Source organism: Panthera pardus, unplaced genomic scaffold (genome assembly GCF_024362965.1).
Source record: "Panthera pardus isolate Hobbes unplaced genomic scaffold, ASM2436296v1 HiC_scaffold_20, whole genome shotgun sequence".
Taxonomy (NCBI): Eukaryota; Metazoa; Chordata; class Mammalia; order Carnivora; family Felidae; genus Panthera; species Panthera pardus.
In genome coordinates, this window is record NW_026526766.1 from 1509831 (window position 1) to 1536599 (window position 26769).

General features: G+C 52.6%; 1 protein-coding gene across 2 annotated transcripts in view; it reads left to right on the top strand.

Moving 5' to 3' along the window:
* The window catches only part of PHF2 (PHD finger protein 2), a 73839-nt gene that overhangs the window by 18215 nt on the left and 28855 nt on the right, over positions 1–26769 (top strand). Inside the window, exons 1-3 of one of the 2 annotated variants that reach the window (XM_053907700.1) lie at positions 16855–16934; positions 18077–18162; positions 23615–23729. In XM_053907700.1, coding sequence (XP_053763675.1) covers positions 16870–16934; positions 18077–18162; positions 23615–23729 — 266 coding nt within the window. In that variant the 5' untranslated portion in view covers positions 16855–16869. Of the gene's footprint in view, positions 1–16854; positions 16935–18076; positions 18163–23614; positions 23730–26769 lie in introns of those variants that run through there. The other variant, XM_053907701.1, reaches the window with a different exon arrangement.

The following is a 26769-nucleotide window of genomic DNA, read 5'->3' on the forward strand; positions in this document are numbered from 1 at the left end:
GACAAGTACTCCGTTGTAATAGAAAAGAGTAGTCTTGCTCTCTAAAAATCTTCTGTGTTCCACCTCTTACTCCCTCCCTCTTCCCCATCCCTTGGCCACTGCTGATCTTTCCACTGGCTGCGTGCTTTTGTCTTTCCCAGAATGTCGTACAGTTGGAATCGGACAGTATTAACCTTTTCAGACTGGCTTTTTCTCCACTTAGTCATGTGCATTTACGGTTCCTCCGTGTCTTTCCATGATAGCCCCTTCTTCTCAGCGCTAGTAATATCCCCTTGTCTGGAGGGACACAGTGTACTTGTCCCTCCCCCACTGAAGGACGTCTTGGATGCTTCCAAGTTTTGGCAATTGTGAGTAAAGCTGCTGTAGACATCCGTGTGCAGGTTTTGTGTGGACTTAAGTTTTTAACTCATTCAGGTCAATACCTTGGGTTTGCTCGGCGGATCAAATGGTAAGAGCGTGTTCAGGTTTGTAAGAAGCAGCCTTCCCATGTGGCTCCGCCGCTCTGTGTTCCCTGCAGCCATGACCAGGCGCCCCTGCCACTGCGTGTCCTCGCCAGCACATGGTATTCCGTGGTCTGGATTTCGGTCTTTCTAGTAGGTGCACAGTGGGTGGAATCTGTTTGCATTTGCATCTCCCTGATGACGCGTGACGCTGAGTGTGCTTGCTTGCCGTGTGTGTGTCTTCTCTGGGGAGGTGTCTGTAGATCCTTTGCCCATTTTTAAATTGGGTTGTTAGTTTTTAAGAGTTGGGTTTTTAAGAGTTGTATATTTTGGATACAGTCACTTATCAGATACATGTTTTGCAAAGATTTTCACTTAGTCTGTGGCTAATCTTTTCATTCCTTTAAAAGCGTCTTTCACAGAGCAGAAGTTTTAAAAAATGTCAATCACGTCCAGGTTATCAGTTTTTTCTTTCATGGATAGGGTCTTGGTATCTGTACCTAACAAGGCGTCACCACACCCATGTTTTCTCCTGTGTCATCTTCTAGGAGATTTATAGTTTTGCGTTTTACATTTAAGTCTAGGATCCATTTTGAGTTAATTTTTTAAAAAAAAATTTTTAACGTTTATTCATTTTTGAGACAGAGAGAGACAGAGCATGAACAGGGGAGGGTCAGAGAGAGAGGGAGACACAGAATCTGAAACAGGCTCCAGGCTCTGAGCTGTCAGCACAGAGCCTGACACAGGGCTTGAACTCACGGACCGTGAGATCATGACCTGAGCCGAAGTCGGACGCTTAACCTACTGAGCCACCCAGGGGCCCCATTTTGAGTTAATTTCTGTAAAGCTGTTAGATCTATGTCTGAATTTTTTTTGTGTGTGTATGTGTGCGTGTGTGTCATGTGTGTGTATGTGTGTGCATACATGTGTATGTGCATGTGTGTGCATTGTGTATGTGTGTGCGTGCACATGTGCGTGTGCGTGTGTGTGTGTGTGTGTGTGTGTGTGTGTGTGTGTGGTTGTTCCGGCACCATATGCCTCCATTGCTCCTTTGTAAGAGGTCAGTTGACCGTACTTACATGGGTCTATTCCTGGGTTCTCCATTCTTTTCCACTGATCTTTTTGTCTGTTCTTTCATCAAAACCACACTGCCTTTATTAGCATAGCTTTCTGGTAAGTCTTGAGGTTGGGTAGTGTCAGTCCTCCAGCTTTATTCTTTTCCTTTAGTATTGTGTTGGTTGTGCTGGGTCTTTATCTCTCCATATAAATTTCAGAATCAGTTTGTTGATATCCAAGAAATCACTTGATTGGGATTTTAATTGAGATCCCAATGAGTCTATAGATCAAGTTGGGAAGAACTGACATCTTGACAGTATCGAGTCTTCCTGTCTATGAACATGAAATACCTTTCTATTTATTTAATTCCTTAATTTCCATCATCAGAATTTTGTGGTTTTCCTCATGTAGATCTTGCACATGTTTTGTTAGATTTATACCTAAGTATTTCATATTTTTGAGTGTTAATAGTGTGTGTTTTTTATTTCAAATTCTAATGTTCATTGCTGGTGTATGAGAAAAGCAACTTACTTTTGTATATTAACTTCATATCCGGCAACCTTGCTATGACCACTTATAGCTCCAGGAGTTCTTTTGTTGATTGCTTGGGATTTTCTGCATTAGACAATCATGTCATCTGCAAACAAAGACAGTTGTATTTCTTCCTTCCCAATACGCATATCTTTTATTTCCTTTTCCTATCTTATTGCATTAGTAGGGTTTCCCATACAGTGTTGGATAGGAGTGGTGAGAGTGGACGTCGTTGTCTTGTTCCTGATCTTAGCAGAAAAACATCTAGTTTCTCATATTAAGTATGATGTTAGCTGTAAGTTTTGTTGAACTTTATTCTTTATCAAGTAGAGGGAGTTCCTCTCTGTTCCTAGTTGGCTGTGAATTTTTATCATGAAGGAATATTGGATTTTGTCAAATACTTTTTCTTCATTTATGGATATGATCATATTATTTTTCTTCTCTACTCTGCTTCTGTGGTGGATTGCATTAATTCATTTTTGAGTATTGAACCAGCCTTGCATACCTGGAATAAATCCCTATGGGTCATAGTGTATAATTCTTTTTATACACTGTTGAATTTAATTTGCTAATGTTTTCTAGAAGAGGTTTTTTTTTTTTTTTTGCATCTGTGTTTATGAGAGATGTCAGTCTGCAATTTTCCTTTCTTATAATATCTTTGTCTGGCTTTGGTATTAAGGTAATGCTGGCCTCATAGAATGAGTTAGGAAGTATTTCCTCTACTAATTCCTAGAAGAGATTAAAAAAATTGATGTAATATCTTTCATAAATGTTTGGTAAAATTTATCAGTGAACCTGTTGGGCCTGGTATTTTCTGTTTTGGAAAGTTATTATCGATTCAATTTCTTTGACAGATGTAGACCAATTCGATTACTTATTTCTCTTTGTGTGAGTTTTGGTAGATTGAATCCTTTAAGGAATAGGTTTTCTCATCTAGGTTATTAAATGTGTGGGCATAGAGTTGTTCATAATATTCCTTTACTGTCCTTTTAATGTCTGCAGGATCTGTAGTGATGGCCTCTCTTGCATTTCTGATATTAGTAATATAGGTCTTCTATCTTTTTCTGTTACCTTGGATAGTGGTATATCAATGTATTGATCTTTTCAAAGAATCATATGTTGCTTTCTTTGACCTTTCTCTATTTGCTGTTTTCAATTTCATTGATTTCTGCTCTAATTTTCATTATGTCTTCTGCTTATTTTGGATTTTCTTTTCTTTTTCTAGTTTCCTCTGGTGTAAGTGATGATTGATTTTAGACCTTCTTTTGTAACATTTGCATTCAATGCTGTAAATCACCCTTTAAGCACTGCTTTCACTGAATCCCATAAATTTTGGTAAGTATGTCATTTCCATTTAGTTAGAAATATTTTAAAATTTTTCCTTAAATTTTATCTCTGTGTTATTTGGAAGTGTGTTAATCAGTCTCAAAGTTTAGAATTATCCAGATATCTTTCTATTATTGATTTCTTAGTGTAATTCCATTGTGGTGTGAGAGTATCTTTTCAAAGTTTCTTTTAAATTTGTTCAGGTGTGTTTTATGGCTCAGAACGTGATCTCTTTTGGTAAATGTTCTGTGTGAGCTTGAGAGGAATGTTTATTCTGCTTTTGTTGGTTAAGTATTCTATAAATATCAATTAGATGCAGTTGATTGATGGTGTTGTTCAGTTCAGCTGTGCCCTTACTGATATTTGTCTGCTGAACCTGTTAATGGTTGATAGAGGATGTGCACGTTGCCCGTACAGTAGTGTCTTCATCTATTTTTCCTTTCTATAGTTTTTGCCTCATATAGTTTGATGCTGTGTTATTAGGTGCATGAAGGATTTTAATGTCCTCTTGGAAAATTAGCCCCTTTCTCGTTATATAACGCCCCTCTTTATCCCAGTTATTTTTCTTGCTCCAAAGTTTACTTTGAGATTAATATGGTTACTCTGGCTTTCTTGTTATTAGTATAAGCATGGTTTAACTCTCTTCATCCCTTCCCCCCCCCCCCCAATTAAACAGTTTTTATTTTTATTTATTTTTTAACAGTTTTTTAAATAATTCTTTTTTAAAAAAGATTTTATTTTTAAGTAATCTCTACACCCATCATGGGGCTCGAACTTACAACCTGTGATCAAGAGTCACATGCTCTGCTGACTGGACCAGCCAAGCACAGCCAAACTTGTTGTTTTTTTTTCGTCCCACAAGCACAGAGAGCTTCCCCTTCCCTCCCCCACACTATGCCTTTACTTTTAGTCTATATATATTTTTATATTTAAAGCAGATTTCTGATAGTCTGTGTATGGTAGGGTCTTGCTTTTTTTTTCTCATAATATTCCTTACAGTCTCTTACAGTCTCTTGTAATTTGTATGTTTAGACCACTGGTAATTAAGGTGATCACTGATGATGCTGGATTAGTATCTACCGTATTTGTCTCTTTTTTCTATTCGTTGTCCCTGTTCTTTGTTTTGGTTTGTGTCTTCTGCTCTTTTTCTTCCTGTTCTGGTTTTAACTGAGCATTTTACACGATTTCATTTCTTTTTCCTCTTCTAGTATATCAATAATACTTCTCTTTTAACTTTTTTTTTTTTTTTTTTTTTTTTTTTAGCAGCTGCCCTTGTGCTTGCAACATATATAGTTATGGCTAAGTCAGGCCCACTTGCAAATACATGGTTATGGGCAGATAAACTTCTTCTTTTTAATTTTTTTTTAATGTTTATTTATTTTTGAGAGAGACAGAGAGAGAGACAGAGAGAGCGTGAGTGGGGGAGAGGCAGAGAGAGAGGGAGACACAGAATCCGAAGCAGGCTCCAGGCTCTGAGCTGTCAGCACAGAGCCCGATATGGGGCTCAAACTCACGAACCTTGAGATCATGACCTGAGCCCATGTCAGAGGCTTAACCAACGGAGCCACCAAAGTGCCCCAGTTTAAGCTCCTTCTAACAGCATTCCCAGATTTTCCTTCCATTCTTATGCAAGAGCTGTCATTCATATCATTATCCCTAAGCTATAATCAAGTACACTGTGGCTATTTTATTTTGAACAAACTATTATTTGTTATAGCAATAAGAATAAGAAAATAAAATATTTTACATCTCCTTAATTTATGCCCTAACACTCTTCATTTCTTTATGAAGATCCAAATCTGTGACCTATATTCTTTCCTTCTCTCTGAAGATATTTAACATTTCTTGCAAGGCTGGCCTTCTGGTGACAAATTCCCTCAATTGTTTGTCTGAGAAAGTCTTTATTTTTCACCTTTGAAGGATAATTTTTCAGGATACAAATTCTAGCTTGGTATTTTTTTTTCTATCAACACTTAAAATGTTTCATTCTACTCTTCCTGTTTGCATGGTTTCTAAGCAGAAGTTTGCTCTAATTCTTACCTTTGCTCTTCTTTAGATAAGGTATTTTCCCCACTCTGGCTTTTTTTATTTTCAAGATTTTCTGTTTTTGATTTTCTGGAGTTTGAATGTGATACGCTGAGGTGCAGATTTATTTGGCATATATCCTTGGTGTTCTCTGAGCTTCTTGGATCTGGGCTTGGTGTCTAAAATTAATTTTGGAAAATTCTCAGCCATTATTACTTGAGATCTATGCTCAATTCCTCTCTCTTTTGTCTCCTTATGGCCTTGCCATCACACATATGTTACTCCTTTTGTAGTCATCCCACAGTCCTTGGATTTTCTGGTCTGTGTTTTTCTTCCTTTTCCCTCTTTGCTCTTTAGTTTTGGAAGTTTCTGTTGACCTGTCTTCGTGCTCACAGATCCTTATGCTGGCCTTGGCCAATAGATGCCGAGCCCCTTGAGTGCATTTTTTCTGTTGCAGTGGTTTTGATTGTTAGCATTTCCTCTTGTTTCCTTCTTTGATTTTCCATCTTTCTGTTTACACTGCCCATCTGTTCTCACATGCTGTCCACCTTTTCCGCGAAAGCCCTCGCGTATTAATCCTGGTCATTGTAGATTCCTGATCTGATCGTTCTGAGATCTCTGCTATACCTGGGTTCTTATGCTTTCTCTGTGTCTTCAGACTTTATTTTTATCTTCTAGGCCTTGTAATTTTGTTGCAAAAAACGATTTTAAAGACAAGAAAACTGTCCCCCTTATATGCCACCGTCTTAGAGGTGCTCCCTCGTAAACTTTGTACATGTTTGCCTCTCTCCTGAGTGAGTTGGTGTGCTTTTCCCCCGTATCACAGCATAAGTGTGTCCCCGTCAGTACCACATTTGGGTGTGTAATGGTCTGTTAGGTGGGTCCTGACCTAACAGTTCCCCTGTTGTTGGATACTTTGGTCTGTGAGGTTTTGGTCTCTGCTGTTCCCAGGAGGCTGCTGGGCAGGTTTTCTTGCTATAGCTTGTGGACAGGGCTGCTGAGGGAGGCCGAGAGGGGCAGTGCCCAGGCCAGCTTCCTCCCCTGCCTGCCCCAGCCATCCTGATGCTACTGAGGCCCGGATTGGAGCCCAACTAATGGTGTCCTGTGGCTGCACACCAGCCAAGCGGATGTCCCAGAGACGCCCCAGCCTGGCATCTGCTAGGACACATGTGATCCCCAGGCCGCTGGACTGCCTCTTGGTCAGGGTGTGTGCAGACCCTGTGTTGGCTGGGGAGGAGGCCTGGCACCCCAGATGTCACCACTGAGGCTCGACTGTGAAGGGAAGGCTTGAAGGCCTCAGAGACTGGAGGGATCTCTCACCACTAGGCTGCGGAGGGAGGCTCAGGTGGGCGGGGCATGCTGCTCAGGTGACTCCCAAGGGGAAGTGGTGTAGAGGTTGCAAACTGCCCGCCAGCCCCAGCACGACTGTTGGGCTCATGATGTTGGTCCATGCCGGTTTTCAAAAGCAGTTCCATTAACTGTGATATATGAAACTCAGGAGATTTCGCCTAAAGATGTGCATTTGCAGATTTTCTTGAGAAACCAGGGGATCTGACAGTGGTCAGTGCACATCTGCAGAGTGCCCGATGGGCCTATACTGCCCTCTGCTGTCATACCCTCTTCTCTGCTCCTGGCTGGGCTGAGTGGGGACCGCGCCTCTGTTCCCACACCTGTCCGCTCCCTCCCTGTGGGCTGCGTGCTGTGTCCCATGCACAGATGGTCAGGGCCTGTTTGGCAGGTTGTCCTAGATGACCCCCAGGTCCCTGCTGTGCAGAAACATGGTTCGTCTCTGGGGGCCTGTGATCACAGGGGCTTCTGAGGCCTCCCTCCTCCCTTGGGGCCCCAGAATAGCACCAACCATGATTTGTAGAAGGTGTGAACATGGGCTGGGTGGGCCCCCTCTCCACACTGGGCCTCAGTGTCTCCGTCTCACAGATGAGTGGCCTGGACAGGATGGAGTTTTGCTAAGTGTCCTTTCACTTCTCGTTCCATGGGAGCCTTAGCTTCTCACCCACTGGAAACCACTCTCAGAAAGTTCTGGCCACTTACCACGAGCACAGATCAGCACTCGCACTTGACCTGCACGCTATACAGGTTTATTTTTGAGAGTCAGAAGAGTATTTTTTAAAGACCGCACATATAAAAGTTTAAAAGGCTCTGCTTTGAATCAAATCAGCTTATTGTGATTATAGTTGTTCTTTAAATTTTTTGAAGGAGGACAGTAATATGCACACACAGGAAAATATCCAACAATCAAAAACTTGTCTCCAGTGATGAGTCTGTCCCTTCCCTGCTGACCACCAGTCCTAAAGAGATGGCCACTGGGGTCAGGTTTCTGAGTCTTCCCAGAACATTCTGGTCACAGAGGGGCATATTTATGCATTTCTAACAGTACCCAACCAAAAAAAAAAAATGGGTGTGCACCATATACACTGCAACTTATGCTCTTTGTTGAACAGTATGTCCTAGAGACTGTTCTGGGTCAGCACGGGAAGGGTCAGTGCATCCTGGAGACCGTTCCGGGTCAGCACAGGAAGGGCCAGTGCATCCTGGAGACCGTTCCGGGTCAGCACGGGAAGGGTCAGTGCATCCTGGAGACTGTTCTAGGTCAGCACGGAAGGGCCAGTGCATCCTGGAGACCGTTCTGGGTCAGCACAGGAAGGGCCAGTGCATCCTGGAGACCATTCTAGGTCAGCACGGAAGGGCCAGTGCATCCTGGAGACCGTTCTGGGTCAGCACAGGAAGGGCCAGTGCATCCTGGAGACCGTTCTAGGTCAGCACGGAAGGGCCAGTGCATCCTGGAGACCGTTCCGGGTCAGCACAGGAAGGGCCAGTGCATCCTGGAGACCGTTCCGGGTCAGCACGGAAGGGCCACTGCATCCTGGAGACCGTCTGGGTCAGCAAGGGTAGAGTTTGTACTTCTTGGCATTCCATATATTTACCTAAGCTTTTCATGGATGGACCCCTGGTTGCTGCTGCTGTAAATGTCCAGGTCACTCCTGCACCTGTGTACCTGGGCATTTCTGGAGCAGGACCACAGACAAGGGTATGTGTACCTTCTGTCAGCTGCTCCCACCCCAGAGGCTGTGCCGCTGTGTTTCTGCTGAGGACACATGAGGATGCTTGTGTGTGTGTCACGCCACCACGTCCCCTGCAGCCCCTCAGGCTGTGCAGCAGATGGGTGGGAAGCTTCTCACAGTTGGGTTGCATATCTCACTACGGTGCTGTTGCATTTCTTCCCATGTTTAAAGGCCACTTGTGTTTTTTTCTGGAAGTATTTACTTAAAGTCATGATTTAAATCACTGGTCAGGCATAGTTTTGTGTCTTCCCACCTCTTCCCATGTGGTCCCGGCAGGCTCAGGCCTCTCCGGGCCTCAGTTCCCCTTGCACACGGTGCTGAGGCTCTCAGGGTGGAATCAGCAAACTCGATGGACAGTCGCTGCCCAGCAGCGTCCCGCGCGGGCCCTGCTCACCGTGTGTGGCCTGGGGGCTGTCATGTCCCTTCTCACGCTGTGGTCCATCCCTTCACATGGAGAGGGTCCTGTGGCACCTGGGCCAGTGGCTGACTGCTAAGGGACTTAGCTGCTGTTGGCACAGTTAGGGTCTCAGGGACTGTGTTGAATATGGCACAGGGCAAATGACCATCTCGAAGCTGAGTGATGACCAAGTTGCGTCCCCATGGCTGCTCCATGTGGAAGTTGTTAATGACCAGTTTCTGGGCATCTCTGGAGACCCACAATGGGTCAGCAGGCAGGAATGGGGGGAGCAGAGCAGTCCTGAAAGGGGGCGGCTTGACGTGGGGTGAGGTTGCCACGAGGGAGAGGGCAGGAGGAGGGAAGGGAGTCACTGTGGCCGGTGATGGGCGTTCAGGACACCCCCACCATGCCTTCTGGTACTCCCTGGCTGCTCACACCTGCACGCAAGCGTCTGCTGGCCTGGCCCTCCCCCAGCAGGCCCTCCAGGGGACACCCAGCAGCCCTCAGCCGTCCCCGAGGTGGGTGTCCCAGCCTCTCTGCGGGGCGCACAGCTCGGGAGGCCTCTGTGCGGCCCCAGGACCTGGGAAAGATGGGAGGAGCTGAGCTAGGGAGGGGCGCTGGGAAGCCCTTCCGACCTTCAGAAGAAAGCGGGACCTTGCTGCTTCTCACAAAGGGAATGCGTGCTCATTTTCCGAGAGTGTGAAGAGAAAACAAGTGCCGTCACCTGGTGTGAGGCGTGGGGAGCCCTCCTGGGTGCAGCTGTGCACCAGGCTGTAGTTTTAGTGCCTGCAGCTCTTAAATGTCTAAACCCAAACACGTGTATGACCTGAGTTTGAACGGCTGTGTAACATTTCTGCTGTGAGAGCACAGCGTGCCCGGGTGTCCGACCTCCTGGTGGCGGGTTTGCTGCTCCTGATTTCTGCTATTTTAAGTAATCATGGACGACCCACTTTGCGCGTCAATCTTGTGTGCATTTCTTTTTGCCTTAGAACAGGTGTGTAGGTGTGGAGTCCTGGCCTGGAGAGTAGCAACCTTTAGGAAGCTCGTGGCCGTAGCTCAGGAGGCGCCCTCCCACGTGGGTCCTGCCACGGCAGGTGCACACCCAGCACCTGCAGCCCCGCCCGTGTCGTGACAGCTCGACATTGCCACTGCTGAGCTCCCGGGAGCCGCATGAGGGCAGGCTGTGCCCACCCCTCCCCGCTGCAGTTGAAAGGGGCCACTTCTGGGGCGCCTGGGTGGCTCAGTCGGTTGAGTGGCTGACTTCGGCTCAGGTCACGATCTCGCGGTCCGTGAGTTCGAGCCCCGCGTCGGGCTCTGGGCTGACGGCTCAGAGCCTGGAGCCTGCTTCCGATTCTGTGTCTCCCTCTCTCTCTGCCCCTCCCCCGTTCATGCTCTGTCTCTCTCTGTCTCAAAAATAAATAAATGTTAAAAAAAAAAAATTAAAAAAAAAAAAAAAAAGAAAGGGGCCACTTCTTTTTCCCCCCCCCCCAAGGCTCCTCCTGTAATTTAAACAGTAAATGTCAAGACAGGGCTACAGAAGTTGTGGCTTATGTTAAATCAACACTCTTGACAGCGATAATAGGAAAAGCCATGATGCAATTTAATTGTGGGTTCAGGACATAATTCATAAACCCTAGCAGTGTGGTGTGGGGTGTCCAGGCTGGGCGGGAGCTCTGTGTGCAGGGTCCTAACCCTGGGGTTCCACAAAGTCTGCAGGCTGGAGGGCAGAATGGGTGGGCGGGGGGTCCCTTGGGATGGTCTTGGAAAAGCCCCTTCCTCCCTGGGCCCCTTGTTGCCATGAGGGCCTCATAGCCAGAGCAGCTCCAAGGGGCACATGTGGGTTTTGCAGGAGGAGCCGAGGGCCCAGGCCTCCCCGGGGAGGACAGCTGCTGTATGGAGTGTCTATCGTCCCCTCCGCCCCTCAGGGCCTCCTCTTGGCCTTCTTCTCCGCTGTTTTGTCCCCCGCGCCCCCCACCTGCTGTCTTTCTACTTACTGGGCTCTTGGCACCACATCAGCTTGAACCTGTTTGGGGCAGACTCTGTGCCAGATGTGGGGTCACTGGTGGCTCAGGTAAACCAGCCTCCAGCCTCACGGGTCACACGCCTTGGGAATGCGCCTTCTGCCTTCTGCCCTCAGTGGGTGTCACCGCTGGCTTCCAAGCCAGTGGTCGAAGGAGCTCTGACAGGAGCACAGGCACACATACGTGTACACACACACACAGACACACACACACACACACACACACATGCAGGTACACTCTTGGGCATACAGCACACACACACACACACACACACACACCCCACCTATATGTACATGCACACCCGCAGATGCATGTACACACACCTACATGCATGTATACATGCAGACAACATATACATATTCGCCCACGCATGTACACATGCACGCACACCCACCCACGCATGTACACATGCATGCACACACCACACGTGCATGTACACACATGCATTCATGCACACACATGCATGTACACACTCAGGCACACGTAGACACTCACCCACACATGCATGTACACACCCACACGTGCATGTACACACACATGCATGCACACTTACCCACATGTGCACACACACATGCATGTACACACTCAGGCACATATGTACACACCCACACATGCATACACACACACATGCATGTACACACTCAGGCATGCAACACACATGCATACACACCCCCACATGTACACACACACCATCATATATATACATGTACACACACCCACACAGAGCACACATGTAGCCCCACATATACACACACACCATGCATGTACACACACTAACATACATGTATCTGCCCATGCATGCACACACCCCACACATGTACACACATGCATGCACCCATGCCTGTACACACTAACATGCATGTACACACCATGCTCACATGCATGTGCACACATGTATACACTCACACACAAGTACACAGCACCACACACATGTAACACCAGGCACACATGTACACACACACACAGTCACACACACAGACATAATTTTGTTCTGGGTTCTCCACCAGAAGGAGCTGTGCACACCTTGTGCTCCAATGTGTTTTCTACTTCAGGACACACTGGATTCTTTCCTCCTCAGCATGTAAAGATGTACTTTGTTCTTCTGAAGATGGTCCGGTGGCATCCTGGTCACACAGAGCACCGAGCACATGGTGACGGGTTTGTTTCCTTGACTCTCAGTGTTTGTGTGGCCACACTCCCAGAGTGGCCAGCCCCAGCTCTGACCTGTGGCCCGTGGCCCGTGGCTCTTGCTGTGTGGGGCCTCGGTCTGTGTCCTGGATGTGCATTGAGCATCTCACCCCAATGAGGGCCGCTGGCTGGGCCTGTGGCCTCCGCTCCTCTAGGCTCCGGGCCTGGGTCCATGCTCCGTGCTGCCTGTCTTCTCACTCTGCTGTCACAGCACTGCCGCCCTGCGCCCCAGGGGCCTGCAAGTTGTGAAGATGCTCACTCCTGGAGCCTGTGTCCTGGGGTCCCAGGAGGGAGGGCAGGGTCAGCAGGGCCTAAGGCCATGTCTCAGGTATGCTCCTGAACCCACGCTCCTGCCTGCTGCCCACCACCTGGGTGCCTGGCCTCCCACCAGGGCCGCTGGGGCTAGGTCACCTGGGTGGCCCCTGAGGCCCCTGTCCACCTGGGGATGCTGCTCACACAACAGACAGATGATGCCGCCCTGTGGCTGCCCTGTCCCTGCCGCTGAGGCTGTTTTTGTTCTGTTATAGAACCGATGTCCTAGGGTCTTATCCTGTGAACCCATGACACCCCTCCAGCCCCTGGTTTGCTGTCTCTGTCCCCTCCTGTCAACTACCCTGCTCGCCTCCTCCCTGTGTCCCCCTGTCCTCCCCTCCCACTTCTCCCTCCTCCCCTCCCCCTCCCTTCTTTTTCTCCCCCCCTCCCCTCCTCCTTACCTCCCCTCCTCCTTCCTCTCTCTCTCCCCTCCCCTTCCTTTCCCTCCCCCCTCCTCCTTCCTCCCTCCCTCCTCTTCTCTCCCTCCCCTCCTTCTCCTTCCTCCCCTTACCCTCCCTGTCCTTTCCCTTCTTCTCCCTCCTCTCCCCCTCCCCTCCCCCCTCTTCCCTCCCTTCCCAACTCCTCTCTCCCTTCTCCCCTCCTCCCTCCCTTCCCTTCTTCTCCCTCCCCTCCTTTCCTTCCCCATCCTCCTTCCCCCTTTCCCCTCCCCCTTCCCCTCCCCTTCCCTCCCCTCCCACTCCCCCTTCCCCTCCCCTCCCCCTGCCACCCCCTTCTCCCTCCCTTCTCTCCTCCTCCCTCCCCTCCCTCCCTTCCCCATGTCCTTCCCCCTTTCCCCTCCTCTCCCCCTCCCCCCTCCCCCCTCTCTATCCCTCTGTGCCCTCTTCCCTGCTCCCCCAGGCACCACAGCTGCTCTTACTTGGTTCACAGCTCCCAGCCTCAGAGACCTTCCGAGGTCACAGTCTCCGCAGGGCCAGTGTCCCGTGGGACTGCCTTGTACAGATGCCATGTGAGCGCAATGTGGGGACGGGACACAGCAGACCGGCTCTCAGCTTACCCACACCCCTTGTCCCGAATCCGTCCCTGGACCTCAGCCGGTAACTTTGAACCCCTGCTTGGGGCTGGAGCATGGGGAGGCTCTAGTGCCCGCTTCTCATGCCCACCTTTGGTGGAGAAGCCGGAGTCAGGTGTCTCCTCACCCCTCCTTGGCACACCAGGCCCTCCTGAGCCTCTGTCCGCTGCAGCTCTGTAGAGCACCCACATGGGCAGGGCCAGGCGAGGCCTCAGGCGTCCCCTTCAGACGTGCAGCAGGATGGAGGGGCGGCGGGCAAGCCGAGCCCCCACATCTGCCCAGCGAAGCCCTTGGGCGCCCAACTCTTGTCCTGACCCAGTAGCCGTCTCCACAGGGAGGTGATCTCCGAATCAGGGGGCCCTTACAGGGTGGGGGTGGGGGGTGCTACAGAGGACGTGGTGTGGAGCCCACCTTCAGGTGTGTGCATGTTGGGGGTTTTCTTCCCGCCGACCTCTCCTCTCCGACCACCTGCCGGCTGAATCTCCTTGGGCAGGTTAATGAGGCGGTTGCTTCTGTTTTGTCTTTGAAATGAGGATTGCTCACCTAAGGAGATTTGAAGGCACACACCCGGGGCCTGGGCCCTAGGGAGTCTCCTCCAGACTCCACATCTTTGCTGCTGGCTTTAGGGCGGGGAAAATGCTTGTAGCTTGTCCAAAGCTGTTGTTCTTTTAGATTTTGGGGTGATTTCCCCAGTAATTTCTCAGGAGGTACTGGGGAAGCCCTAACTTTGGGGTAATAAAGTAGGCGAGCTGTTTCAGGAGAACTGCTGCTGGGCAGTTCACACTGACTGTGGGGTCCTAGGACCCTGAAACACCGGAGTTAGGAGGTGTGGCCTCGCGCCCACACACAGCCAGGGGGCTGGCTCTGGGACCTTGGTTTCCACACTCAGGTGGCCCTAGTCAGGGTTACAGGCACAGGTGTCAGGGCCTGGGTGGTGGCACATGCCAGTCGTGGGGGAGTTGCTGGCATCACCCATTAGGGGAGAGGCCTTGGCTGTGGCCGCAGCACCTGCCCTGGGTCCAGGCCCTGGGTGGCCCTCCCAGGTGAGGGGCAGCCCCAAGGTGTCTTGGGCAGAACAAGGGACCCACACCCCCACCCCCCACTCTCCCTTTTGGTCTGGCCTCCCTGTGCAGGGCAGCAGGTGGCCAGCCCATCTGGGCTCAGGTTGACTAGCACCCCTAAGTAGTGGTGTGGTAAAGAAGGAGCCCCCAGGGCTGGAAAGGGGTGTTGGCACGCACATTTGTGACCCCTGGGCCTCAGCTCCCCCTCCTGTCATGTGGTTCATGCCATGGCCCTTCCAGGGCATGATGGGGCTTCTGGACACGTGGGACCAGCAGGTGGTGATTGGGTTGGGGGAGGTTAAGGCATGTTGATGTCAGCCCCCATTCCCTCTGCTCTCTTAGAGCTAGGGTGGAGCCCCCTTCCACCGTGCACCTGACCCCTGACCAATGGAAGAGCCCCCGTCTGTGTGGCTGAGTTTGATCTGACCTCAGACATCCTATGTGCATGGTGGGCTCCTTGTGTGTCCCTAGAGTCTTGTGGCCAGGCAGGAGTACGTGATGGGACCTAGGTACCCGTGGCCATCCTGGACATCTGTCTGTTCCAGGAGCTGCCAGTGTGACAGGCAGCCTGGAGCAGTGTGGACTCAGGGCAGGGACTCCAGGTGTGGACACGTGGTGTGGATGTGGGGTTTGGCCATGAGGTGTGGCTCTGGGTGTGGATAAAGGATGTACAGTCAGGGCATAGACCTGGGGTGTGGACTCTGGTGTGGATGCAGGGTGTAGAATTGACAAGTAGACATAAGGTGTGGACATGGGGTGTGGACACAAGGTGTGGACGTGGGATGTGCACATGGGTGTGGGTTTGGGGTCCGGTTTCTAGACCCAATGGGACCTGAATGTCTGCAGGGCTCTGCCTCTTGCTCAAGCGCGCAACTGCTGGAGGGTGCGGGTGATGGGGGCTCACCGCGTGCCCAGCTGTGCCGTTGCTCAGCCCCTGCTGGCCTCACACCAGTGTGGTCTCTGATCGACGGACGAGCACACTGAGGCCAGCTGACCCAGGGTTCGGGGTGCAGAGCTCCCCCTCCCGGGGGAGGGGGCTGAGTGAGCTGCCAGGCTGCCAAGGTGGGTCTGAGGCACGGGAGGGAGCTGGCTGCCGATAGGGGGTGGGGACAGCGTGGGAGATGTGCCGTCACTCGCTGGGGCACTGGTGGGCAGGGTGGGCTGTGGAGACAGACCAGGGGTGATCTGGCTGTTTGCTGTCCCCAGGGTGCCCCCCGCCTGCAGTGTTTCCAGATCAGAGTGTCTGGTCTGATGCACCTGCCGGGTGGCTGACCTGGTAATGTGGGTCTCGCTCCCCCCTCTCCTGGTGGTTAGTGGGCCGCAGACGTGTTCTTCCACTGGGGAAATGCGCCTCCTGCATGGTTCCTGGCGGGCAGGTAGGGACACTGCGTATTTGCTGCAGGTGTTTTCCGTAGTTGGGACTTCAAAGTTTGCCGTGGGCCTGGAGCTCTCTCTCAGCTCGGCAGTGTCCTCTCCGATTTGCTTTGTGTTTGTTTGTTTGTTTGTTTAGAAAGCGAGCAGACAAACGCACCCTCATAGCCTCTCTGGACGGCTTTGTCTTTTACACCTGACTCTTTAGGCCGCGGGGACTTCAGCTCGATTTGTGTTCTGAGGTGAAGAGTAGACTCCATGTGTTCAAAATCATTTGCCAGGGCCTTTCTGGGCTCAGGCTCTGCTCCCGGGATGGTGGCCCGTGGCAGCTGTGGCAGGCAGTGTCTAGGGCCCTGGGGCCGCAGTGGCTGCAGAGGGTCTTGTGCGCAGAGCGCCCCCTGGGCCAGGGGGCAGGGGCCACAGTGAGGGGGCGCTTGGGGTCTGGGCAGCAGCCTTACCTGGAGCACCCGGGCTCCTCCTCGTGATGGGGCGAGTGATGGTCATCGCCGCCGCGGGATTGCACGCGTCCAGTACAGTCCTCGATGCTGCCCGGTACAGAGGGAGCGCTCAGCCAGCCTTAGTGATGGCTGGGTGACGGTGGTGACCAATGACATGGACACAGGCAGGTCCGTTGTCTTTTTGATTGACATAAAATTCACATAACGTGAAACTTAACCATTTTAAAGTGAACGCTTTAGTGGCATTTAGTACCTTCCCCGTGTCGTGCAGACATTGCCTCCACCCAGTTCCAAAATATTTGACCCCAAAAACGGACCCCGTGTCCACGGAACCGTCACTGCCCATTCCCCACCCCCAGCCTCTGGCTCCGCTGGTCGGTCCTCTACCTCCTCCGAGCACTGCATACGGATGGAGTCATCCCACACGTGACCTTCTGTGTCTGGCTTCTTTCACTCAGCTTGAGTTTCTGGGGTTCACCCATGCTGCAGCAGGTGCCAGCACCCCTTCCTTTTTAGGGCTGAGTACTGCTCCGTTATGTGGACGTGCCATGTGTATCATCGATTCATCAGCTGATGGACATTTTGGTCATTGGGATCCATACTGCTGTGAACATTGGTGTTGGAGTCCCCATTCCCAGGTCTTTGGGGCACAGACTCAGGAGTGGGATTGCTGGGGTCTCTCGTAATTCTGTGTGTGAGCTTTTGGGGGACCGTCAAACCCTTTCCATAGATGCTGTGCCATCTTTATATTCTCGCCAGCGATGGAAGAGGGTTCTCATTTTACCACATCCCCACCAGCACTTGCTGTTTTCCCAGTGTTTTATTCTTGTGAAAGTTGTAGCCATTCTCATGGGTGTGGGTGGCATCTCATGGTTTTGATGCACATTCCGGTGACTTTAGATGACTAAGGATGATGAGCGTCTCTCCTGAGCTTGTGGGCCGTTTGCATCTCACCTTTGGAGAAATGCCTGTTCAGGCCCTTTGCCCGTTTAATAGTTGATTTGTGGTTCCTTTTGTTGCTGAGCTGTAAAGCTCGTTGTGCCTTTTGGACGCTAGTGCTTTGCAAATACTTTCTCCCATTCTTCATGTTACCTTTTTACTTTCTTTGTAGTGACCTTTAATGCACAAGAGTTCTACATTTTGATGATACCCAGTTTATTTTTTGTTTTGTTGCTTGTGTTTTTGGTGTCCTATTTAGGAATCCATGACCAAATCCATGGTCATGAGGGTGTACCATGTCCTCTTCTTAGAGCTTTACAGTGCTAGGCCTTGTATTTAGGTTGTTGATCCATGTTTAGTCAATTTTTTATATGGTGTGAGGTAGGGATTCAACTTCATTCTTTTGATACTCAGTTGTCCCAGCGCTGCAGTACCACCCCCTGGGACAGGAGCCCCCCATGGGGTCAGGAGGGGCCTAACCCATAGCCCCGAGCTGCCCCCGGTGAAGTGGTGGGGGCAGCCCACCTCTGAGACACCCTTGGCCTCTCTGGTTCTAGGTGACAGGATAGCGGTGGCCTCATGAAGGCAGGCCTGCTGGACGGCCTGGTCCCTCTGTGTGTGCTGGTCATGCGTAGCAAGATTGTCCTTGCCCCTGCCTCCTTCCTCCTCCTCTTCCCCTGTCCTGTCCTTGTGGGCCACAGTCCTCACACATGGTCTGCTCCGTTTGCACTCACACCACTGCGGGCCCCTCCTGTGGGCTGAGTAGGAGTTGCCTAAAGTTCTGCTGGGCGAGTACTTGAGGCATTGAATGCTGGCCACATCTGTGTTTCCTCTGTTTCAGCTGTGTGGGAGTGGAAGAGGAGGAGGCCCCGGACATCGACATATACCACTGCCCCAACTGCGAGAAAACCCACGGGAAGTCTACCCGTAAGTAGGGGCTGTGCTGCTGACCCTCAGTTTGCAGTCGCCCTGGCCTGGCTTTCTGGGTGAACGCCCTGGGTAGTTGCACACTGGTGCCTGGGACTACTGCCGGCCCTGCTCACTGCCCCTATGGACCTGTCACTGCCCCTCCCGACCTGCTCCTGCCCCTGTGGACCTGTCACTGACCTCCTGATCGGCTCCTGCCCATGGGTGCAACTGAAGCCACCCAGGTTGTACTCTCAGAGAGGCCAGGCCCATCTGAGATGGGAACACCATGCAAGGTCTGGGAGTGCCTGTGTTGGGGATCTGCTGTCTCTTCTCCAGTGCCCTCTGCTGGGAGAGGCCCCTTCTCAAACTGCCTGCTGGTCCCGTGGGGGTGTGGCACATCCTGTGGGGGCTCCTTAGGGAGCAGGCTCATCCATGGTGGCTCCATGGGGGGCTGTGTCCCTGCTAGGAGGGGAGTTCTGAGTCTGAGACCACATAGCGGGTGTGCCCTGATCCGCAGGTATCTTGGGAGGGGCCTGGCCTGGGGACAAGACAAATGGCATGGGGGTATTAACGTGGCCTCAGGTTTCTGGCCTGGGCTGGGAGGCGTGGGTGCTCATAGAAGGTGCGGGCTGGACACTGACCCTGGCTGGGTAGCTGATGACAGCCCTGTCATCCTGAGCCCTGGGTTAACTGGGGGAGGGGGGTAGGGGCCACATCTGGCCCCAGGCACCAGGAGGCCTTTCACCCCCTTCAAAGGGAGCGCCCCTCCTGGTGTCCAGTCACAAGGCAGAGACTGGATCCCCAGCTCATGGGGGGTGATTACTGTGGATCCAGCGTGGGTAAGCGAGGGTGCCAGCACCCTGTTCTGTGGGGTGGGGCTGGCCCTGGCGGTCTTGGGGGCTGTGCCCTGGTCACTTGGGAAGCTGGGAGAGGCAGGTGGGGTCACCTCTGGCCTGTGCGCCATGGTCACCAGGTGGCCGTGGGGCTGCATCGGCTGGGCTCTCATTCTCCAGCCCCTGGCACATGGTCATCACGCGGTAAAGCATCAATGTGTGAGAGCAGCAGGAAGGTTCCCGGGTCCCTGAATTATCCTCGTCCCCCAGGAGCTGGCGCTCACAGCCTGCTGTGATTACCCGGACATCATTCTGGTCACTGCTTTACAGCAGATGTGGGAGGGTGACTGTCACCCTGTGGGTTAACCGACATCTCCCAACACCTCATGAGCCACAGAGGAGGCTCAGGGCCTGGGGGGATGAATAGGGTGGGGACTGGGCGGTCACACCATGTGGTCCTGGGGCAGGGCAGGGACAGAGCAGGACTGGAGCTAGGAGACCCCGCCTGCCCCACAACAGAGCCGAGTGGCCTGAGGGAGGGTGGGGCAAGGCCCTGTGGTCTGGGGGCTCTTCCATGAATCGGGGCTCAAGTTGGGCGATAGCGGGGTGCCGAGGTGCGTGGTGGTGCTCACATACAATGTGACTTCCACATCGCCGCGTGTCCTGGAACCCCCTTTCCCTGACCGTGAGCTTACCCACTGTTGAGGGCATGTGTGCCTGCTGACTGAGACCCTGCCCCTGCGCTGGGGAGTCCCAGCTGCCCTGTACCGGGGCCCTGTACCGATGCTGAAAGCCAAGTGCGGGCGACCCTTCCTGGCACTTCTAGCCAGGTAGCCCCCGGGGCATGTGGGCACGGCGGCCCCTCCCTGGCTCTGCGTGTGTGCGCACATGCATGTTATGTGTGTGCATGAATGTGCGCAGAAATGTTCACATGTGCGTCCACGTGTGTGGGTGTGTGCATGAACGCGGGCACACGTGTGCATGAGTGTCGTGTGCGCACAAGAGTATGCACGTGTGTTTGCACGTGTGTGCATGTGTGTGCCTGTGCACGTGTGTTTTACAAGCCTTGTTGCTACTGGAGGCCACGTGTCCACGAGGGAGAGAGGTGCAGAGGCTAGGACTTCCCACCAGTGTGCACTCCGGTCACCCATCAGTCTGTGCTCGAGGTGTGTCTGTGCCCAGACGGGAGCTCGTCACTGTCCGTGACACGCTGGTCAGTTTGCCGCATCTGCTCCAGTCACACCCTCCATGGTGAGGGCTCCCGCTGTCCCGACGTCCCCAGGAGGCCCCCCAAGCCTGTGGGCTGCGCCAGGGGCGCCCTGGGTGGGCTTGGGGTGGGCACTGAGATGAGTGGGGGGGCTCACAGGTTTACCCAATTCACACAGATTTGGGGCCTGGCAAGGAGTCAGGAGGGCTCCCAGGAGTGGGGGGCTCGGCCCTTACAGCAGCTCTGACCCTGCACTGCGTGTCCAGCTCTGGCTGCTCCCCTGATGCTTACACCCCTCCTCCCCGTGCCCATGAGGCTGTGCTGCCCTGGGGGGTGGGCACCTGGCACCCCCACGCTCCAGCCTCCCGCTGGGCAGATGTCCCAGGGTGCCTTGTCAGAGGGGGTGGGGTGCCACGACAAGAGGACCCTGGCCTTTGGGCCCCAGGGAGGGAAGGAGCCCGCCGGCCAGGGCTGCGCGAGGAGTGCCCAGAGCTCACCCTGCCTCCCTTGAGGTTCCGCGTCTGGCTGTTATCCTGGCCACACGCTCCGGCCACAGCGTCACGTGGGCCAGTCTCTCCTCCAGGTGCTCCTCGATGCCCAGTCCGGAGTTAGGGCCCAGGAAGGCCACCAGCCCGGTCAGCCCCTGCTTCCCAGGCCTGGGTCCTGGCAGGAGCGTGGGGGCGCTGCTGCTTCCCCCACTGCCCTTTACATCTGTACCCCCATCACCCGGCTGCACCTGCCCTCCAAGGCTTGGTTTCCCCACACGGCCCCTGGGGCCAGGGCCCTGGTGCCAGGCATCTGTGTCCTCTTGCCTCCGCACACCTGCTGGGGAGACCTTGGGATGTGGGGAGTGGGGCAGATGCATGTGCCAGCTTGGGGGGACCTCGAAGGGCCGCCATGGGGTCCCCTCCGCAATGCCTCCCTTCTCCCGACCTCAGCTGCCCCCCAGACAGCACTGGGGTATCTGTCTCCCCGCTGGTCTCTCCCACCTGCGGTGTCACCCATGGTGGCCAGTGTGCGGGCTGGGCTGCCCCTTCCACCCCCGCCTTGATCCCTGGATGCGTGGGACCCCTGGTAAGTGGCCGGGAGCCAGGCTCGCCTCCCATCAGAGGCAGCCCCATCGCCGAGGCCCACAACACTCCTCTGTGGCCATGCACGGCTGCCCTCGCTCTCCACGCCCTTCGGTGGGGGGCACCTGGTAAAGTCTAAAGCCTGGGGCATGAGAGGCGGCCCAGGGTCACGTCCTGATGCAGTTGTGGGCTCAGAAGAAAGGATGATGATATGGAGGTTGGTTTCAGAGTCAGGGTGACCTGGGCCATTGTCAGAGTTGTGTCCCCGCCCCGAGGCCCTGCCTTGGCTGTGAGCACCCTCTCCCTCTGAGCCTGCTGGCTCTTCAGGAAGCAGGGATGGCTCTCAGGCCAGCTGTGGCTTTGGTGACCCCCGTGCGGAGCTGGGCTGCTCAGCAAGCACTTGGCAAACCGCTGAGAAGAAAAGTCCTGAGCCAGGGTAACCAGAGGGAGGAGGGTGGGCACTGAGGTGCCAGTGCAGTGCCCAGGAGACCAGCCATTCACAGACATCCTGCATACCCACTAGTGCTGGGCTGTGCCAGGCACCGTGGGTGTGTGGGGAGAGCCCAAGGGTCCAGAGTGGGACTGAGCCCTGTGAACAAATGGTTTCAGCCCAAGCAGCCTTGCCAAGAGGAGGGGCCGTGCGCGCAGTGGGCCCCACAGAGCTCCTGGAGTGGATGGGGCACTGTACACCCTTCCCCTTCTGCAGCTCATGAGGGTCCCGGACCTCGCTATTAAAGATGCAGCACAGAGATGCGCAGTAACTTGCCCAAGGTCACCAGTTACAGGCTGGCAAGAAAGATTTGGACAAGTGATGGAGCCCTTCCGTCTCTCATCTGTGCCTCGGGCCACCACCAGAACCCCCAGTTCAAGTCCCCCCTCTACAGGATCTTGCTGGGTTTCCATAACATCCACTCACACCCTGGCCATGGCAAACAAGGGTGATGGAAATATCACACCATTGTTGGAGGCAGGCTCAAGGGTCATTGGTGGCAGCCCCCTCCCTGTCCTTGTCTGTGAGGGATGGGCATCCTGGGGGTCCTCTGGCAGTCCCTCAGATCTAGTCTCATGTCTGTCATGGGGCCAGCTTGTTTCACAGCCCAGCCAGCAGCTGCCAGGGACAGGTCTCTGTGCCAGTGCTGTCCTCACTCACCGAGTCACCAGGGGCTGCCCTGGGCAGAGGCTGGGGCCACAAGGAAATTGCTTCCCTCCCCTCCAGGGGCTTGCAGTCCAGTAGGAGTGTGTGAGTGTGTGTGTATGTGTGTGTGCACATGCATGTTCTGTGTGCACTGCATGGGCGTGCACACGGGTATGTCCTTGTGCGTGCACACACATGTGTGCACATGCACATGTATGCAAGTGCACCAGAGTCCAGTAGGTGTGTGTGTATATGTGTGTGCACGTGCATGTACTGTGTGCACTGCATGGGTGTGCACATGGGTGTGTGCTTGTGGGTCCAAAGGCACGTATGTGTGCATATGCATGCGTGTACAAATGTGCCACAGTCCAGTAAGTATGTGTGCACATGTGTGTTCTGTGTGCACCTCATGGGTGTGCACATGGGTGATTGTGTGTGCATACCTGTGCACATGTATGTGTGTGCAAATGTGTCAGTCCAATAGGTGTGTGAATGTGTGTATACATGTGTGTGCACACGAATGTTCTGTGTCTGCTGCGTGGGCATGCACGTGTGTGTGCTTGTACGTGTATAGGTACATGTGTGTGCATGTGCACATGTGTGCGAATGTGTCACAGTCCACTAGGGGTGTGTGCACACACTTGCGTGTAAAGAGTCCAGGGTGGGGTGCCCGGTGCCCTGGGAGCACACACGAGGAAAGGAGAGTTGGAGTCAGCGGTCAGGGTGGTGGTGTCAGAGGGGGACACACAGGAGTACAAGGTGGCACAGGAGGGGTGTGGGAAGGGCGGGAGCTACAGAGGGCGGTGCCAGCCCGCTCCTGCCCCGGTGGTGGGCTTAGGGCAGCAAACGTTGCAGCAGGGAGGTGACAAGCTTGAGGGGAGGCGTCCCCTTGGTGGGACCTCCCGGTAGGTGCCTCTGACGCGCTCTCAGCGGACTGGGTGCTAATGGGAAGGGTCCCGGGCTCCCCCAGCTTTGGGGTCGGCTGAGCCAGAGGGGTGGGAGGGGCAGGGCAGGGGTGGGGCCGTGACCCAAGGAGGGTGGGAGGTCACAGGGGCCGGGGGTGGGTGGGTGTGTGGGTGACCCCCCGGGGACATTGGGGGCGCTGCCTCTGCGGAGGCTGGAGTCTCAGTGTTCACAGCTCCTCAGCTGCCCTCTGGGCCGGGCCCCTGTGGTGCGGGGAGGGGAGGGCCCACGCTGGGTGCCATCTGCCCCTGTCTCCCCACAGTGAAGAAGAAGCGGGCCTGGCACAAACACGGCCCAGGGCAGACGCCCGACGTGAAGCCCGTCCAGAACGGCAGCCAGCTCTTCATCAAGGAGCTGCGGAGTCGGACCTTCCCCAGGTGGGCGGTGGCGGCCTCGTCCTGGGGGGCTCAGGGGCACAGCCTTCCCTCCAGGGGAGCGGCACAGCCCCCCTAAGCCCTAGGCGCTCCCAGCTCTGGGGCTGACCTCTTCCTTCTCAGCACCTGCAGGTGTTGGGGACCCTCTTCCTCTGGGCTCATGTATCCCCCCACCACCTGGTGTGGCCCTTTCCACGGAACCTTCCTGAGGGGGAGGCTGCTGAACTCAGGTTCTGGCGGGCGAGGAGTGGGGGCTGGGGTCCTGCCCAAGACCACCCTCCAGACGTGGCCCTCTGCCCCTGGGCCTGACAGGCTGTCCCCAGGTCCCCTTCTCAGAGACCGCCTGCCCGCACCCATGTGCTGCGTGCGGGTCGAGGGCAGAGGGCAGGGGCAGGGCTGCGGGGACCCTGACTCGTGGACATGTGCTCTTCAAGCTGCTCTGCGCCCCCTCGGCCCCTCACAGCCGGAAGACTTTTGTTTGTCTGACAAGGTTTCTTCTCTACTTTTAAAGAGTAACTCACTGGACCCAGAATCCTACGTGGTGGGTCCTTTTCCTTTTAGCACTTCAAATATTTTGCCCCACTGTCTTCTTGCATGCATAGTGTCTCGTGAGGGACCCAGTATGACTCTTACCCGTGAGCCTCCACAGACAAGTTACCTCCCTCCTCTGGCTTCTTTCCTTCCCGCGACTTTTACTGAGATACAACTCACAGACCTTACAGTTCGCCCGTTTCAAGGGTACAACTCAGTGGTCTTCGGTGCGTTCACAGACGTGTGTGCCACCAGCAGCCGGTTTAGAATGTTTGCATCCCCCCCCCCCCCACCGATGTCTGTTTAACATTCTGTTGTGTGGACAGACCACACGTTGTTTATCCATTCGTCAGCTGACACGCTGGGGTTCTGATGTTTGGCTACTGCAGATAGTTCTGCTATAAACGTTCTTATACAGGATTCTGGGGGGACATGTGTTTCCATGTTTTCTGGACTGGTCTCCACAGTGGTTACGCCACTGTCGTTCCCAGCAGCGGAGCGTGAGGGTCCCAGTTTCTGATCACCCTTGCCGGCCCTTGCAATTCTCTGGCATTTTGATTCGAACCATCCTTACGGTGTGAGGCTTTCTCTCTCTCTGGTCTGACCTGCATTTCCCTCATGAAAACTCACGTTGAGCATCTTTTCATGTGCGTGGTAGTCGTGTGTATGTCTTCCTTGGAGAAATGTCAGTTCGGACCCTTTGCCTATTTTTAATTTAGGAGGACGCTTAACTGACTGAACCCCCCAGGTGCCCTTCCAGCTTTGTTTTTCTTTTTAAAAATCCTTCTGGCCATTCTTGGTCTGCTGGAATTCCATATGAATTTTAGAATCAGCTTGTCAGGCCTACAGAGAAGTCAGCTGATATGGATTGTGTTGAATCTGTACATCAGTAGAATCAAAGTATTGGCATCTGAAAAATGCAAAGTCTTCGGACCTATGAACATGGGTATTCTTCCATTTATTAAGATCTTTTATATTTCCTTCAATAGTGTTTTGTAGTTTTCAGAGTTTTGTACTTCCTCTGTTAAGTTTATTCCTAAGTAATTTATTCTTTTTGATGCTCTTTTAAATGAAATTGTTTTCTTAATTTTATTTCCAGAGGGTTCTTTGCTACGGTACTGAAATAGAGTTCAAGTATATTCATCTTGTATCCTGCAACCTTGCTGAGCTGGTTTATTAGTTCTAATAGCTTTTTAGTAGATTCCTTACACCTTTCTATATACGAGATCATGTCATCTGTGAATAGTTTCCTTTCTTCCCTTCCAATCTGTGTTACCTTTTTTTTCTTGCTTGATTGCTCTGGCTAGGACTTCTAGTAGAATGTTAAGTAGAAGAGACCAGACAAAGATGATCAGGGCCCCATCATTTTCAGGGTGCTACGCTTGGGGTACAGCCTCAGTTCCACAAGTGTGGGCCAAGGGGAAGAAGGGAGCCCCCGCCCCCCCATGTCTTGTCTGCCCTTGCGTGAGACTGAGAATCAGGAACAGACAGCTGGTGCAGGATGAGAAAGGCTGCCGTCCTGTTCCTCCTGGACAAAGCCCTCTGCTTGGAAGCTGGGGAGAGCTCCCACTCAGCTTTCCTGTGTCCTTGGCCGCGGCCTTCCTGAGGGAGGTCTCCTGGCCGATCCAGTGGGGTAGAGGGAAGAATGGTCTCGGCCCATATATCACAGGCACATGCCTTTCCTGCCAGGTTTTCATAGATTTTCTAGACTAGATGTTTCTCCATTTGCTATTTGCTCTTAGAACCATTTCCAGAGGTTTTGAATAGTTGTTTTTCACAGTAATTTTCACCAGTTTCATTGGGTTTTGGGTCCTCAGGGCTCTTCACGCTGTCATGCCAGAGGTAGATGTTTCTCATGTGGCCTCTGTCAGGATATTGCCTCTCCTGTTTTGCAGTTTGATTAGGACATGTCTAAGTATAGTTTTCAAGTATTTAATCCTACTTGGTGTGGTCTCAGTTTTCTGGATCTGTGGTTTCACATCTGCCATTAATTTTAGAAAATTCTCAGCCATTATTACTTCCAACATTTCTCCTGCTTCAAACACTGCTCCTTTCTCTCTCTTTTATTTTTGGTGTTCTCGTCATGCACACGTTGCTCTTTCTGTAATTGTTCTGTATATTCTTGGATATTCTGTTCCCTGCTTTTTTCATTCTTTTTTCTCTTTATGCTTCAGGCTGAGCAGATGTTATTAACTTCAAGCTTACTGAGTCTTTTCTTAGCCACATCCAGTCTACCAATGAGCCCATCAAAGGCATTCTTCATTTCTGTTACCATTTTTAATTATTTCTATCATTTCCTTTTGAATCTTAGAGTGTTCGCTTCTCTGCTTACATTTTCTTCTGTTCTTGCATGTTTTCCACTTTTTCCATTAGCACTCCTAACATATTAATCATAATTTAAAAAAAATTCCTATCTTATATTTCCAAATTCTGTGCTATAGCTGAGCTATGTCCTGATATTTTTAAAACTTTATTTTTTAATTGAGGTATAATTAACATACATTGTTATATT